Genomic DNA, 17,203 nt, shown 5'->3' with positions numbered 1-17,203 from the left:
CCTGAGTTAAGACTCTCAAAAAGATATGAAGAATATTTCACAGTAACTTTTGTTTAAAATCACTCTAGTAACTTTACAGAACGTTTTCGATAGATGCAAGAACTTCTGACCTAAAAGGGACTCAGCCGGGGCATGAGTCAGGGCACTCCTGTGACCTTGAGAACCTGTCAGAAACCCAAAGGGCTCCTCCCTTCACAGCAGCAGTAACTCAAGCGTCAAGGTCCCGGCCTGGGGAGCAACTTTAACATGGATGTACAATCTGTACTCAGCCTGTGTGACATTCACCATCCTTTATTTATGGCTTTGGACTGGAAAGCCCCAAACAGAATGACCACAAAATAGCTCTTGGTCAAACAAATGAGGTCCCTTCACTGCAGTTCCTGTAGCTGACAAAGTGGCTCAGTCCTGACTACCTCAGAGCTCACCAGGGAACACCAGCAGGCAGAGGGACACACGATCCACAGTCCACCAGGAAGCATCCAGGCTTTTTGAAGGAGAGAGTCCACCATCGTCACTCTTACGCAAATTCCAATTTTGTTTCCCTTCAGGAATCTTGAGAGCATTTTGTATTCCAAGGGTAGGTATTGCCATAGCTTTCTGCTTTTCAGAGTTTTCATATGCAGTATCTCCTTAAACTTTCACAATAGCCTTAAAGTGAGTAAGCAACCTGACCCCCACTTTACCAAGAGAGTAGAAAACACCGGTGGCCAAATAATTGGCACAGCATCCAAATCTAACCAGAGGTACAAGTGGAACCAGAAGTTAAGTCCTTTACCTTTCCTTGATAGAATCAAATGTATCTTAGTACAGATTGAGCATCCCTAGCTAGAAAACCCAAAATCTGAAATTTCCTGAGCGGCACTTGAATGAGAGTTTCCATGCGAGCTCCAACAGGAGACAGAAGAGCACCTCCCTTCCACCAGGAACTGAGCAACCAATCAAAACACACTCTCATCCTCACTAGGAAATCATCTCCTTTTTATAAAAGACATTTCACGTCAGAAATATGTCTCCATTTTCCAGGAGTAGAAAACACAAAGCTTTCTAGGAAGCAGGAGGGTGTCTTCTGTATTTTGGAAAGTTCCCCTCTGAACCAAGGGGAAGCACAGCAGGAGGACATCTGCAAGAGCAGGGGGACTAGGCAGAACAGCCAGAAATAGAAGGGAGGGAACACCTGGGTGACAGTTAAGCGCAACAAGCTGTGCCATGGGGTCTCGATGCACGCTCTTCACCAGAACTGACCAGCATAAGCAGAAGTGAAATTAGAGAAAACTCTGCATCCCAAGTTTTTCCGCAAAGGCAACATACCTGTAACCGAAGAACCACTCCTGCCCGTGAGTTTCCAAACCCATAGCAGCACTGCGGATTCAGAGTGCCTTCCGGTACCTCTTCATAGGGAGTCTGTTCAATTTCCCAATCAAACTCTCCATCGTCATCTTCTACTACTTCTTCAGGAGCACCTAAGTGCATTAAAAAGTAATATTTTTCAAAGTATTGGATTTCCTAGGTAAAACTACAGGAAGAAAAAGTGTAAGAAAAAGTGTCTATACATGTGCACTAAAAGACAGTATAGGAACAGCCACAGCTCCATTATCCATGAGAGCCAAGCAACTGGAACCAGCCCGAATGCTGGGCAGTGGCAGGACAGGTCAGTCAACGTGGACCACCACTGACAATGAAAGCACGTGCACCACAACCGCGGGCGGGACCGGCTTATGAACTCATGTTGAGGGAAGGGACCTGGACAAAAGGGAACACAGCCCCTAAGAATCAATATGCCATTTGAGCTCAGACAAAACGAGGCAGCAGTGGCCTTGGAGAGCAGAGAGGGCAACATAACCGGGAAGCGATGCGGGGAGTCGGTGCTCGATCGTGTGGCGTCCACGCTGAGGAACTCCTTCCACCGTCCACTTCTGATCTTAGCACAAAAGGCTGATATCTTGTCTAAGACAAGGCAATGTTTTAGCTGGTCCAAAAACGTGCATCACTGGTTCAGTGGGGTTATTTACATCTCTTAACCATAACACCAAGATGAGCTACTTTCACATGACCACCTTACCTCGTCACCTGAGGTACTCTCCCGTTTCCTATTCACTAAATCCCTTCTCCCCTAGAAACACACAGAAATCTAAATAGTTCTAATTATTTCTATTTCTTCCCAACTGCAAAACACATACCTATTTCTTCCACAAGTGGTTTGGCCGTCCTGGGTTTTCTTGGTGCCAGAAGAGCAGTTAACATGTTCAATTCCTCAAAATACTGCCCAGGAGTTTCTTTGGGTAATCGAATGGTAAAAATTCCTTAAACATAAATTTGTTTTATGCTTAGACAGATGAAAACTTTCAAAGACTTCACAAATATATTTAGGAAATACATGTCTCAGTAAACATGATTCTAACTCACTAGGCTCCAAAATCATGCCCCTATTGCAGATCTAGTGAACACACGTCAAAACGGGAAAAGGTCCAAATAGGGTTTTTCAGAAGCTGTCACTTCTCCAAGTCAAACCGCCAAGTGACAGACTGCTTCAGTCCCATCCAGTGTCACCTTAGCCTACTGATGCCATTAAAACTCCAGATCAAGACTTCTGAACATCGATGGTCCGAGGAGGTAACAGCTTAGAATTAACCAACAGTTACTTACGAAATGTATTTCTGGGCTGGGAGAAAAATCAGGTGTCTAATCCAAGGAGAAGAGCAGTTGTAAAAATACAAAAAAATGTTAAAAGATAATTATCTGTGTGGCTCACAGAGAGTCTTTGACATCTCAAGACCACATCCGGGAGTCTGTTACGAACTCCAATTCTACGTACATACTTTCTCCCCTGACTGGGTTTATCAACCTCATCCAGGTTCCCCTACGACCCTTCATTTATTACTCTACATTTCAAACTCTTACCTGTTTCAATGCACATAACTACATCCCAATAGAGCAAATATAACTCACCCAAATATTTCCACATGTAGGACCTTACTAAATGTCTGAACTGTTACAATTTAGTAGCCTTATTTCTACATAAACTCTTCTGTAATTAAAGGTAGATTTACTACTAGGACAGCAGGTTCTTATACTGCACTGTGAGTGAGAACTTTGTTTTTTAACTCTTTCATTCCTCTCCTCTCTTGTACCGTAGTGCATAAATTACACAAGGGTACACGAGATACTCTTACTATAGATGCATTGACAAAAGAAAAGCCAGTGGCTTTTAGAAAAGGAAAATAAATGGTTTCATGGTTAGCTAAAATGAGGTACTTATCAATCATGAGAAGAAAATTCAATTAGGCTTAAATGCCACCCATGGATAGTTTCTCTCTCATCTATCTGTTATTAAAATTCAACTTTGAAAATTGTACAAGAAAGATTCTATTCAAAAGCTTATGAATCATCCACACCTTTTATAATCAATCATCTCACTTTTAAACACCTACTTAATGTAGAGGAAGTACTTCTAGAAAATGGGGTCAGAGTATTTAACTAATTCAACTTTGCTTTGAAGAAACTCATGAAATACTTTAAAGGACTGAGGAAACTAACTGTCAAAAAAAAATCATGAATAAAGGCAGCAGATTGTAAAAAGTGACAGGAGCAGATTGTAACTGCAAGACATCTAAGGGTCCCCATAGTCGCTTGAAAGACTATTATGTAGATATGCTAACAGGAAGAACACAAGGAAAAACAACCAAACATTCCAAAGACAATACCTTTCTCTGCATCGTAGGACCCCTGCTCACTTCCATTTTCTACAACTCTTCCAGGAAGGGTGAGTCTGCAGATTTAACACAGGTCTCATCAAGTCCCTACATACAACACAACATAAGGGGTCACAGTAACAGGGTTCACCAATCCACCAAATCTATCAACCAAAGCAACTCAAGAGGCTGAGAGGCAGAAGACTGCAACCCAGCAACCGGAGAGGCTGAGGCAGAAGCACGGCAAGCTGGCCGGTCTTGGCAACTTAATGAGACTCCCAACAACTTAGGGAGACACTGTCTCAAAACAAAAAATGAAAAGGACTGTCAGTCAATATAGCTTAGTGGTAAAGTGTCCCTGGGTTCGATATCCAGAAACAAACAAATAAACAAACCCTAGTGACCATTTAAAAAGTAAATTCCTCAGCATTTCTTTTACATTTACAAACTACATAACTTAGATTCCTTCCCCAACAAAGAAAGTAAAAATTATAGAAGACTCATCTTTCTATCTGAATATCCCCAGTCACCAATAAAATAGAAACTGCAAAAAGAAAGGCCACAGTATTAGCAATCTCTACCGTAATAGCACTTCCCTTCTTCATGAGTGAGAGAATCATTTACGTGTCCGGTGCCTGACATGGCAAGGGCTCAATAAAGGTTTACTGAGTTCTGGGGGGCGGGGAGCCAGAAAAATGACGAGTAAAGAAAGAGCAAAACCAATTGTGTATAGCAGGCAAAATACTACTTAAAAAAAGAAAGAGAATGCACAAAAGCCTTCCTCTCAAATCTCATCATTATTGTATGGCGATTTCCCCCTTTCATACCATAGGAAATGACCGATGCCCCTGCTTCAAGCATTACCTTGATTCAGTCAAGTCTTCCACTGAGGCCCCAAAACAATTTTTCTAGAACAGAAAGCTCACTGTCTCTCTTGTATTTGAAAAAGTTGTATGGCTGCCTGATGTTGTCTACATAACTACAATTCATCAGTTAAACGATCAGACACACTTCCTACCATCCCAAACTTGAAATCGGAGCCTCTTTTCCTTGCCTCACTCTCTTGCCTCAAGTTAAAAACAAAACACAACACAACCTGGCAGGTCGCGCAAATGGCCCAGGATCCGCGACCTAGCGGCCACGGAGGTTTCCTCCAGCTGCAATGCATTTTCAGCACCCAGATCCCGCTGGAGCCCAGAATCATCAGTTTATGAATCAGCCATAATGGTCACGATCTCTGAGAGCCAGCCTGATTCAAGCCTCCGCTCTGCCATTCACCAGCTAAGGAACTTGGTTAGACAAGCCTGCTAAGCTCCAGAACCCAGGAGCTCACAGCAGTGCCCACCTGAAGGTTACCAGGAGAATGAAGCAATAAAGCACAGAGCTCCACGGCTGGCCCGTAGGCAAGCTTTCAGAAACCGTAAGGTACTGCTGCTGACCTCCTCTCCCAATTCAGGGGTACAGAGTTAAATTCTTACTTCATAGGAATAAAAACCAGCTGTTTGCAGGTGTGCCTTCCCAGCTAGACCCTGAATTCCTCAAGGAGAATGACAACTTTTATTCACCTCATATACACTGCAGCAAGCTGTATTTTCAAAGACTGCCATTTCACATCCCTACTCTCCATCATGGGGGTCATTATTATTTCCCCTTAAAATTCAGCAGACTTCTGGGGCTGTTTTGGTCATTACAATAAAGCACAAGTGACAAGACACTCTGCCTTTTCTCAAGTGACATGGTCATAAAAGGTGAAAAAGATTCTGCCTTGCTTGCTGGAATTGTTCTTGAAAACTTTGGATGCTGGTTATTAGTCCAAATCTTCCAAGGAAACACAAAAGAGACATGAAACGAGACCACGTGGGGAGGTCCTAGGAGACTCTATGAAGAAAGCCGCTTCACCAGCCTCCACCCATTACATTCCTTACTAACCTATATTCCAAGTCAAGCCACAATTTAACCACAGTGGCATTAAAATTTTTAAAGCCAAGCTGGGTACAATGGGGCATACCTATCATCCCAGCAACTTGGGAGGCTAAGGCAGGAGGATTACAAGTTTGAGGCCAGTCACAGCAACTTAGCAAGACCCTGTCTCAAAATAAAAAATAAAAAGGGATGGGGATGTGGCTCAGTGGTTAAGGGCCTCCGGGTTCAATCTCTAATACCAAAAAATAAACAAAAAATCTTTAAAGCCAGAACAGCCCAGCCAAACCCTTACCAAATTCCTTGCCCACAGAAACCAGGGCAGATAATAAAATAACTGTTGTTTTTTTACAACATTAAGTTTGACTGGTTCTCTAGCAACAGACACCTGGTACCATGAGCCTTCAATAAGTAATAGTACAGTGGTCCTCCTTACCCACTATTATTTTCTGTGGTTTCAATTACCCACCCCAAGTCCAAAAATAAAGTATGGTACTTATGACAGTACAGTACATATGACAGTCTGAGAAAGAGAACACACTCACATAACTTTTATTACATTATACTGTTATAATGTCTCAGTTTTATTATTATTGTCCATTTCTTACTGTGTCTATAAATTAAACTCTATATTAGATATGTAAGCACAGGAAAAAACATAATATAGTATACACAGGGTTGGTTTCAGGCATTCAGTGGGGTCTCCCCACGAACAAGGGGAGGACTACTGTATAGTCAAGCAGGAAGGGTAAGTTAAGGTCTAACTGAAATCCAAGCAGTGCCCAAGGCACTGTGAAGGAACTGGTTTGACTGGAGGGGACAGTGTGTATCACACAAGTACTGGGCCAAGAAAAGCGGTCTGCAGCTGCACAGAAGAGGACAATGCTGGTACCTAGTAAGAAAGGGGAGGACAAGGGACTGGAGGTGTCCTGGGAAGAATAATCCAGAGGGTCCCCTGAATCATGGGGCTAACAGTGGTGCCTAATCTGCGATCATCTCTGTCAAAGTTAAATAAGATGAGGCACAAATTACACCTAAGGGCATTACTGGTCCACCACCCTGAGGGTGACCAGGTGAGCGGCTGATGCGCTGCTAGGGTTCTGCAAGAACAATCTTACAGGCAAGTGCTGGCCACCCTCACTGGGACTCAGGGAGAACCACCACAATTAAGGGGCCTGACCAATCAGTGAAAGGGCACACGGGGAGGCAGAAGACCTGTCTAGGGCAGCGGAGTGGCACAGTGGGAAGAGCGAGCGCCTGGCCAAGGGGCACCACCACGCAGCGAGTGGAGCCTGGGAGGACTGAGGCAGAAGACCTGGCCCAGGGGCGCCACCGAGCAGCGGGTGGCACAGTAGGAAACGCGAGCGCCTGGCCCAGGGGCGCCACCGGGCAGCGGGTGGCACAGTAGGAAACGCGAGCGCCTGGCCCAGGGGCGCCACCGGGCAGCGAGTGGCACAGTAGGAAAAGCGAGCGCCTGGCCCAGGGGCGCCACCGGGCAGCGAGTGGCACAGTAGGAAAAGCGAGCGCCTGGCCCAGGGGCGCCACCGGGCAGCGAGTGGCACAGTAGGAAAAGCGAGCGCCTGGCCCAGGGGCGCCACCGGGCAGCGAGTGGAGCCTGGGAGGACTGAGGCAGAAGACCTGGCCAAGGGGCCCCACGGAACAGCGGAGTGACACAGTGGAAAGAACGAGCATCTGGCCAAGGGGCGCCGTGGCACACGGGGGGACCAAGGAGAAGAGAGCACCTCGGCCAAGGGGCTCGACCAAGCAGCAGAGCGAGCGCCTGACCAAGGGGCGCCACCGAGCAGTGGAGCGACACAGTAGGAAGAGCGAGCGCCTGGCCAAGGGGCGCCACCGAGCAGCAAGTGGCACACAGGGGGACAGAGGAGGCGAGAGCACCTCGGCAAAGGGGCACGACCGAGGGGCAGAGCGAATGGCTGGCCAAGAGGCGCCACCGAGCAGCAAGTGGCACAATACGAAAAGCAAGCGCCTGGCCTAGGGGCACCACCGAGCAGTGGAGCGACACGGTGGGAAAAGCGAGCGTCTGGCCTAGGGGTGCAGCGAGTGGCACACGGGGGGACCCAGGACACAAGAGCACCTCGGCCAAGGGGCGCGACCGAGGGGCAGAGCAAACGCCTGGCCCAGGGGCGCCACCGAGCAGCGAGTGGCACAGTAGGAAAAGCGACCGCCTGGCCCAGGGGCGCCACCGAGCAGCGAGTGGCACAGTAGGAAACGCGAGCGCCTGGCCCAGGGGCGCCACCGGGCAGCGAGTGGCACAGTAGGAAACGCGAGCGCCTGGCCCAGGGGCGCCACCGGGCAGCGCGTGGCACAGTAGGAAACGCGAGCGCCTGGCCCAGGGGCGCCACCGGGCAGCGCGTGGCACAGTAGGAAACGCGAGCGCCTGGCCCAGGGGCGCCACCGGGCAGCGAGTGGCACAGTAGGAAACGCGAGCGCCTGGCCCAGGGGCGCCACCGGGCAGCGAGTGGCACAGTAGGAAACGCGAGCGCCTGGCCCAGGGGCGCCACCGGGCAGCGAGTGGCACAGTAGGAAACGCGAGCGCCTGGCCCAGGGGCGCCACCGAGCAGTGCGTGGCGCCGGGGGACCTGAGCACCCGAGCTGCGCCGCCTCGGCGTCGGGGACGCAGGCGGGGCCTTCGGGAGGGCGGAGCATCAGCCCAGCCGGCAGCCAGGTGGGCGGGCCCGGGACGTCCGGCTCAGGGGAGGCCGGCGGGCCCGCGCGGGCGTTGCGGTCCGGGGTCGGCGCGCGGCGGGGGCCTGCGCCGACCCCCGCGGCCACCCCGCGCCCGCCGGAGCGCCCCGATCCGGCCGCCGCGCGCGCGCACTCGCCTCAGGAAGTAGGGCTTGGCGTAGAACTTGAAGTCCGCCCCCTCGAAGTACACGTCGAACTCCGAGGCCCGGGCGTAGGGCACACGGATGGCCACGGTCAGGAAGTCGGGGTCCTGGCTCAGCTCGAACGCGGGCGTCAGCATGGCCGCGCCGCACGCGGGGCCACCGCGGCCGGGGCCTCAACTTTCCGAGAAGTCCCGCGCGCCGTGGGCCGCGCCGCTTCCGGCGCGAGGCGGAAGTTTCTGCGCGCGAAGCAGGAAGTCCCGCCCTACGCCGGGCGCCCAGGAAACGCGCCCCTTTAAAAGGAGAGGCGGCGCTTTCTCCTCAGCGGGACGGCTTGGGAGAAGCGGGACGGGAGTCCGCCCTGAATTCTCCAAGCGTCTCTGGCGGACCTTAGATTTTAACAGCGTCCACCCGACGTGCGTGCGAACCGCAGCTCGCACGTTCCCAGGTGTGAGCCCTCGGGAAAGCGCTGTGCTTGGGAAATCTCTGCTCCGAAACGAGGCTCGGCCGGGCGCGGTGGTGCCGCCCGCCATCCCGGCCGCTCCGGAGGCCGAGGCAGGAGGGTGCGAGTCCGAGGCCAACTCTGCAACTTAGCGAGGCCCTGTCTCAAAATAAAAAATGAAAAGGGCTGGGGGTGTGGCCCGGTGGCTGGGCGCCCCTGGGCTCAACCCTCGGTACCTAGGAGCCTCAGTACTAATAACAACGACGATGATAGTAACAAGCTGGCCCCGCGGACACGCTGAGGTCGATGTGAACTGCACGCAGGGCTCCAGCGTCGCAGCTCCTCGTGGTCAGCGCTCCAGCGAGCGCTGGAGCAGGTGCAGCAGAAGCCGAGGCCTCCCGGAGCTCTCACGTGCCTGGCAAGCCCTGCACACTCTTCCCTCCCTGCTTTCCCTCCTTTCTCTCCCCTTCCTAGAATCCCTTATTTGAATAGGCTTTTGTCACTAGCAGTGTCCAGTGTGACAGCTGATCCACGCTGTGAACGCCGAAGAAAACGGCCCGGAGAGGTTACGAAATGTGACTTAGAAGCTTGCAGTTTACAGTGATCAGGATCCAGAACGTTTGGCCCCTGAAGCGTGTCAGTGTCTGCACTGAGGAATTGTGGACCCTCCGAGTTTACCCTGTCCTTTTTCTCTCTTCCGCTTCCACTCGTCAGAGGCCGGCCTTTCTCCTTCCTTGTCTTCCCGGCCTGTACTCCCTTTAGTCTGCCTTCCTCTTGCTCTCCCATTGCCCCTCCCACTAGTCTCCCTCTTCCTCTGTAGATTCTCTTGAACGAACTTCCCTCTCATTCAATTTTTTTTCCTGTTAGTGCCCCAGTAACTTGCATAATCCAGTTACGGCATCCATTCCCAGGTTTTCAAATGTCAGTGGTAAAGTGTTGAAAATCATCTGCTCGGAGGGAAACCTAACAAGATAATTTCAAGAACCTTTTCAACGACTGGTTTTCTGTGCTTGTAAAGAAAGTCTTGAAACTTAATTAGGATTCAGAAAAAAATAATAACAGGCACGGACATTAGTTGAATACTTACTGTGTGCCAGCATTGCAGCAAACCCTTCATCTGATCTCATTTTCCCTCCCAACAGCTCCGCGAAGAAGGCGTTGCACATTCCCTTGGCCTGCTCAGGATCCTACAGCTCATAAGTGGTTCCATGGGAATTGAAACCTAGGTAAGTGTACCTCCCAGGTCGGGTCTCTGGACTACTGCAGAGTTGACTCCCTCTAATATTACCTCTTACCTCTCTTTCACAATCTGAGACCAAGCCTGCCTGCTTTAGACCACAGTGAGACTTACAAATCAGACACTCAATACGACAATGAATTGATGCCAACTTGGAATTAGTAAGACCCTTAAAAGGTCTCTTGAGATAGGCCTTTGGCTAAATTATTCCAAATTAGCTTCTCTGGAAAAAATCTTTACATCCACCATGGGACCTCTGTACTGTAGGTCACAGCATTAATATTTTTAAATTATTAATGCCAGAGAATTAACTGGAACAAGCTATGTGTGCTATCTCTGAAGACACTTTAATTAAAAGCAGTTTACGCACTAGAGCTGTGTATTTCCTGGGCATTTTATTATGTGCTTGGCAATGCACTCACTGTGCACACTCACACACACACAGAGGGACAACAGCTAATTGTGAGAAGAACAGACTATATGATCGTGCTGCTGTTATTTATAAGAAGTACATATTATACCTGCCTTGTCACAAAATACTGAGAGTTATAACCGTATGGTAGGTTTTTGTGGTTTGGGGGAGATTGGGGTTTTTTTTGGTTTTGTTTTTGAAAGCAACAGTTTTAACTGTATTTTGCATTTCTGATTGGTGGTAAGTTACACACATTATAAATTCATTTTAAAAAGACAAAATTCCCTTTGACTGCATGCTGCTTTGGTTGTCTCTCTCTCTTTCTCTCCCCTCCCCTTCCCCAGAGATAATTCTTCTGGTTACATTTGCAGACCCTTTTATTTTTCTGAATACATCTCTTCGTACTTCTGTGACTTTATGCTAGGACACACTTTTAGGTGGGTGCATTATCACATTATAAATGTAATTCTGCAATTTTTTCTACTTTGATACATTTTTGAGACATAGCTATTGATTCATAGATCTAAATTGAGTTCCTTCTTTTGGACTCATATTGCTTAAGAATAAAGGCATTATTAACATTTCAAATTAATTCCGATTTAGAGGTAGAAAACAGGAATGAAATATCTTGTCATTTTTGAACCAAAGGGTGCAGTATTAAATTTTTATGTTTCCATATCCTTAAGTCCTACTTTTCGGTAGACATTCACTACTTTAAAAATAGTTTTTCTGTAGCCAGCTTATTGAGGACAAGTATATAGCCTGTCATCTTTTATTACATTAAACTGTTCCTTTCCTGGTGTACTGATTTAAACTTAAACGTTAAATAAAAATGAATTTTACAAACAACTTAAATTTCAGCTTCATTACCAAGTTCTGTTGTTTGAAATCCCTTAATGTTGAAGTACCCCTGGTTTCCAGAAGGTGGCATCTATCTGGGCAATTAAGACAATGTGATCTCCAAGAACAGTTTGAACCTGGAGAGGAGTTTCTGAAAACTAAGGTGCTTCTAGGAGGAGGTGACTCACATAGAACTCACAGATGACAGCTGGAGCACTTTGATAGACAACTTTTCAGGCTCTTGCTCTATTCAAAGAAGTATAGGACGATTTTCAAACAAAAATGGTATCATACTCTATTTGACTTTTTTTCACTTAACATAGAGTTACAGTATTTCCTTTTAAATACATTTGTTTTTAATTAAGAACACATTTATCCATAATTGTACCCTTCTTATCTACCAGTGCCAGTATTGTAACTTGAAAAACAGAACCAAGCAAGGTAATGATTCATTTTGAGAGAGGAAAAATGAAATTAATACTAGAACCATAAACAGACCAAAAAACTAGAATGCAAGTACAAAAGTTTGTATACAAACTAGATTATGCATTTCCAAATTTGAAAAAAAACATGTCCTGTTGTATATAACAATAGTAAATACAATGGGATTACATCTCCTGAGTCTTGTAATTCCAAGCCATGCATTGGTTCTAAGAAGACTGATGGATTCACATATACCTGGCAGATAAACAGAGGACTGTACAAGAGTTTTAAGGGATGGTCCCAAAAGGATATAGACATCGCACGCCATGAGCCTGACACTGGTGATATCACCAGTGATTTTCAAAACCTTTTAATTCAAGTGTAACTGTTCTTGTTCTTTGCCCCAAATCTTCAGCCCATTCAAGTTACAGAGGTTAGAACTGAAGGGGTACAGTGCTAGTAATGGGTATTTCGGGTAGGACTTAGTCCAATTCCAGTTTCACCCAAGCTCAGTAAAGCCCTGAAGAATATGCAGAGCGACTGCAGCTGACCTGGCTGCATCTGTTGACAGTCTTTATGCACAGTGGGACTAAGGGCTGAACAACATATTTCAAGATGCCAATTCAATCCCAGTAGACGAAATACAAGATCTCCGAGGAACATAACCCGACAACATCATGAGCTTCCTTTGTTGTTTGGTGTCGAATTTGTAAAGGACAGAAGACACCATTTTGTTACCCTGACCAGATGCTCTTTATGGAACCTGGAACCCATCTGTCACTAGCAGTGAATGATACTAATGTCTTGCCACTGATCCCTTGTCCAGCCAGTTGCCCAAGCCCAGGGTTTCTCCACCTAAGCATGGGGGAGAAGGCCAACTTGAAGGCCATCCTGTGCATTGGCAGGACAGTTAACAGGATCCCTGCCCTCTAATCTCTCCATTCCAGCCCTGGTCCCCCTGATGTGACAAGCACAATGTCCACAGTTGAGAATAACTACTCCAGATTGATGGGAGCCACCAGGAAGTGATTACACCACCACCACCCCAGGGCCTCAACTGTGAGGCTGATATGGGGAACTGAAGGCTGCCTCAAAGAGGAAGTTGATTCTGTGGCAGGAGACAGCCTGCTGGGGTCTGAGAAGTTGGTCTCTATCTTGATGTAGATGGAGTGATGTGGGTTTATCCACAGGTGAAAATTCATGACACCATCGCTTTAAGGTTCATGTGTCTTACTATGTATCTTGATAAAAAACATAACCTATGGGTGTTTGGTCAGCTATTTGAAGGCTTTGGAAGCTGGAAAGATAGACTGCTGCTGGCTCATGACTGTGTTCTGCACAGGGTATTGCCTGTAGCTGCAGAGAACAGCCTTGTCCAATATCACCACCTCCCGTGGACCAACGTAGTGCATAAGGCTGAATTCCTTGTCTCAGTGACGTCGCACACTGCTGTGTTGTGGTGGGGCCATCAGAGCTGCAGGGCTCCCCTAGAATAGACTGAGGCCTTGGTTTCCACCGTATGTTCCAGTCCCACCTCCACCTTACAGTTGTTTCTCAGAGCTCTAACTTCCTCTCTAATACCATCTGCTCTCCACTCACCTTAGGATCTGTTTCCAGGTGTCCTATCTAAATAACATCTGGGGATGGGGACATAGCTCAGTGGTAAAGCATGTGCTTAGTATGCATAAGGACCTGGGTTCAATGCCCAGCACCACACAACTAAATAAATCTTCCCTATACACTAGAATCCTTCCAAATAGACTAGAATGCTGACTTTCCATACTGAAATTCCCAAAGTTAACTCTGTGTTCTCCTTGATTTCCTGGAATTTCTTCACAGAGCAATCTTAAAGCCACGAGTTGGCTTATATCTTCAAAACCCATTGCCAGGGCTCACTACCTTCCTGAATGCCTCTGTGATTGCTGTAGCCACCCGAAAGAAACCAATCTTGTGGAAAAGAACAGCAACTACAAAACTATGAGGTCCGTGCAGGGGAAACATAGGCCCTCCTGCAATTCAAAACGATCTCTGTTGGTGACATGTATCATAGACTCATTGCAGACACTTCTCATGCAAGTTAAACTAGCATAGCTGGCTGTCGTATATTGTTTCCCCAGAAGAGTTCACATTAGTCACTTGTCCCTAACATAAGGACAGATGCTTTCAGCAGCTGCTCTAGTGTTAAAACGCAGGTAGTGATTATGTCATTGTCAGTCGTACACAATCAGAATGCAGCTTTGGCCCCCCCAGTTCTCATCGTCCTGGTGCTCCGCTCTGCACTCTGAGTTTGCATATTCTCTGCAAATCACATCCATCCTTCCTTTCCTTACACTTCACACCCCGCATTGACATTTTCTTTGTTTCACATCAATTTTTTGATGATTGTTTTGGCCATATGGGTTTGTTTTATTATGCTTGTTTTTCAAGGTTCTTTCGGCATTTAACAGCGTTTTAGTTGTGATTTTTTTTTTTTTTTTAATCACAAGTCATAGCCAGGTATATTGTCTCTCTGGGTCAGACATGAAGAAACAAGACAAATTAAACTTAAGTCTTCCCTGGCTTCAGGAAGTTTCTAGCCAGTGGACAGTGCCTGAATGGACATTGTAGAGCCAAGTGCATCCATTACTGTCATTTATGGAATGCATAGTTTTTTCCCAGTTCAGAAAACAATGTTTGGGGTCTCCCCTTTTTCTCTCTGCAATATTGCCCCAAATCATGGGAAATTAGTGATATAAATTAAAGGAGCAATAATGGGTGGTGTTTCTGGGATACGTACTGTATACGAGCCATTTTTCTAAGTGATTGGCAAGTGTTTGCGGTCTCATGCGCACATCAGTTGTGCAAGGAAAGTGCTGTTGTGTCACTGGCCACCATCACGTAGATGAGGAAGCTCATCTATCCAATGTCACATGCCTAGTGACAGGACCAGGATGAGGACCCCATTGCTTCCAGTCCATTGTCCATGAAATATATGTTTCTATTTTAGATGGTCTAAGAAGACAAAAGGAGAAGAGAGTGAAGATTAAAAGATGGAAGAGTGAATCCTAAACTTAAGCAATTTAGACATTAGTTATAAAAAATAAAACACAAAAGGATCAGAAGACTATTTCCAAAGATTCCTTCTCTCGCCATGAGCTACCATTGCCAGCGAGCACACCCAACTGTGGTACCTCCATGGTGCACCTGGGTTGGCCCTGCGTAACCAGCAGAATGAAGCAGAAGTAACGCCATGTGACCTCTGAAACCCAGGTGGTGAAAGATCTTGCTGCCACCTGGGACTCGGAACGGGGGTTCTGAGGGAGGCCAGCTAGTACGTAAGAAATCCAGCCCTCCCAAAACCACAATGCTGCGGGGAGGCCAACCTCACCAAACAGAAAGGCCGTGGCCGCCCTGAGCCATCTCAGCCAGCCCATCCCAGCTCCATTCCCATGAGTAAAGAGGGCATCTTGGACGTTCAAGCCCCAGCAAATGCCAAGTAGAAAAGAGGAGAGTCCCGCTGAAAGCAAAGGGCGCCAGGCTTCTGAGCCACCCAGCGGTCCCAGTTATGTCAGATGAGAGGCAAGCCATCCCCGCTGGGCCTGCCCTGTTTCCTAATTTACAAAGTCGTGAGATAACAAAGTGGTGGTTGTTTAAAATCAGGAGGTTTGTAACGCAGCAACTGAGAAATGAAATTGCAGTTTAAAAAAAAACACACCAAAGAATGTACCAGTTAATATCAGAGAGATCCAGAGATAGGGAAATGCTTCAGTGTTGGAACAATTAGAAAAACCTCATTTCTGATAAGGAAGTCTGGAGCTCAAACCCAAGGCCCTGGGGAGAAAAGTGCAGATAAGGGGCAGACCCCAGTCACTTCATCTGATGCAAAGATACAGGAACCTAAGCACAGGGTTGGAAGGAAAAGCCATCAAGCACGAGCTGTCGAGGGTGGCAAGCGCCAAGAAAACGGTTTTACAATGGAACCAGACCACAAAAACCACCCAGCAGCACCCATTGTTCTTCCTTACAGAGGTGGAGACTGGAAGCCGGAGAAATGAAATGAAATGAAATGAAATGAAATGAAATGATGGAAGGGGAGGGGAGGGGAGGGGAGGGGAGGGGAGGGGAGCCAGAGCCGCCTCCTCCGGGACCCACAGCGGTTTGAGGCAGGGTCTCTGCCCTGCCTGAATCTCCGTACGCTTTCTCCCCTGCCTTGGAAGTCCTCTGGTACACACCCCTGTATTTGTGCAGGCACAGCCATGCCGGAGGCCAAGGTCTCCGATGGTGTGGATGTGAAGTTGCTTGTCTTTCCTTGCCCTCTCCCTCATGTTGAAGAGAAAGCAAAGCACAGACTGGAAACCCTCTGGCTTCTGAACTCACCAAGTGCTCCAGGAAGTTTTTGACAGCAACTTTTCTGAGGTTTCATTTGCATTTCGTAATATTCACTGTTCCGAGTGTCCCACTCGAGGGATTTTTAGTACTGAGTTGTGCAACCATCGACATAACCCGGACCCTTTCCATCGCCATTCAGATCTCCGCTCCCACCCAGCTTTGGGCTGCGTGTCTACTTTCTGTCTCTAGATTTGCTTTTTCTCCACATTTCACCTCAATTCTCCAAGGATGTGTGGCGCTCTGTGTCTGGCTTCTTTCATGAGGCCCAGTGGTTTGGGGTCCATCAGCAGTTCACCCCCAACCCCCACCTTTTTTTTTGGACGAACACTGTTTTGTTTCTCTACTTACCAGTTAAGGCACATTTGGCTCATTTTCACTTTTTGGCTCTTATGAATGAGGCTGCTTCCATGAAGTTTTAAAAGCAGTAAGGATTGCCAAGCAAGAGAAGTCACAGAGATTTTGGTTTTTCTGAGGAGGCTGCTTATTAAAATAAGAAAATACAGAAAACCTCCAAGAAAAGCGTAAATTTCCCAATCAGCTCTAACCACAACATTAACATTCCGCACTAAGCATCTGTGCTTTTTATAAGACTAAACTGTACATACTTTCAGATAGTTGACTTTAAAACTAATGTCATGATGAAAAATCTGCCTATGCCAGGAAAATTTTATTGACTCGATGTACCATAAGTTGTTTATCTAATCCCAACTATTAGACAATTCAGTTATATCTAATTTGTTATTATAAACAACAGAGACTATTGCTGTGCTCACAAAAGCCATCTCCACACAAAAATCATGAAGCTGGTTACTTCTATTTTATTTTACTTCCTTTGTGATTTTTATTGACATTCAACCTTTCATGCCATTCTGAATTTTTTTGTTTATTTTGTTTTGCATGCTGGGGACCAAAACCAGGACCATGTGCCTGCTAGACAAGAGGTGTACCACTGAGCCACTCAGCCAAGTACTCAGGGCTGGATTGTAGATGGCCTTTTTGAGACAGACATATGCAGGAATGTCCAGT

The 17,203-nt window shown here is 47.1% G+C and overlaps 1 protein-coding gene across 7 annotated transcripts in view; it reads right to left on the bottom strand.

Moving 5' to 3' along the window:
* The window catches only part of SHQ1 (SHQ1, H/ACA ribonucleoprotein assembly factor), a gene marked incomplete at its 5' end in the record, with an annotated part of 84,681 nt that extends 76,086 nt beyond the window's left edge, over nt 1–8,595 (bottom strand). For 3 of the 7 annotated variants that reach the window (XM_079122576.1, XM_079122579.1, XM_079122581.1), the window contains 5 exons: nt 426–629; nt 1,309–1,460; nt 2,178–2,300; nt 3,702–3,766; nt 8,453–8,595. In XM_079122576.1, coding sequence (XP_078978702.1) covers nt 426–629; nt 1,309–1,460; nt 2,178–2,300; nt 3,702–3,766; nt 8,453–8,595 — 687 coding nt within the window. Of the gene's footprint in view, nt 1–425; nt 630–1,308; nt 1,461–2,177; nt 2,301–3,701; nt 3,767–5,034; nt 5,168–5,254; nt 6,902–7,324; nt 7,425–8,452 lie in introns of those variants that run through there. The other 4 variants (XM_079122578.1, XM_079122577.1, XM_079122582.1 and 1 more) reach the window with 4 other exon arrangements.
* Between the last annotated feature and the right edge of the window lie 8,608 nt (nt 8,596–17,203).

This window comes from Sciurus vulgaris (assembly GCF_902686455.1).
Source record: "Sciurus vulgaris genome assembly, chromosome: 19".
In the NCBI taxonomy this organism is placed as follows: Eukaryota; Metazoa; Chordata; class Mammalia; order Rodentia; family Sciuridae; genus Sciurus; species Sciurus vulgaris.
This window is presented reverse-complemented; position numbering and strand designations above follow the sequence as displayed.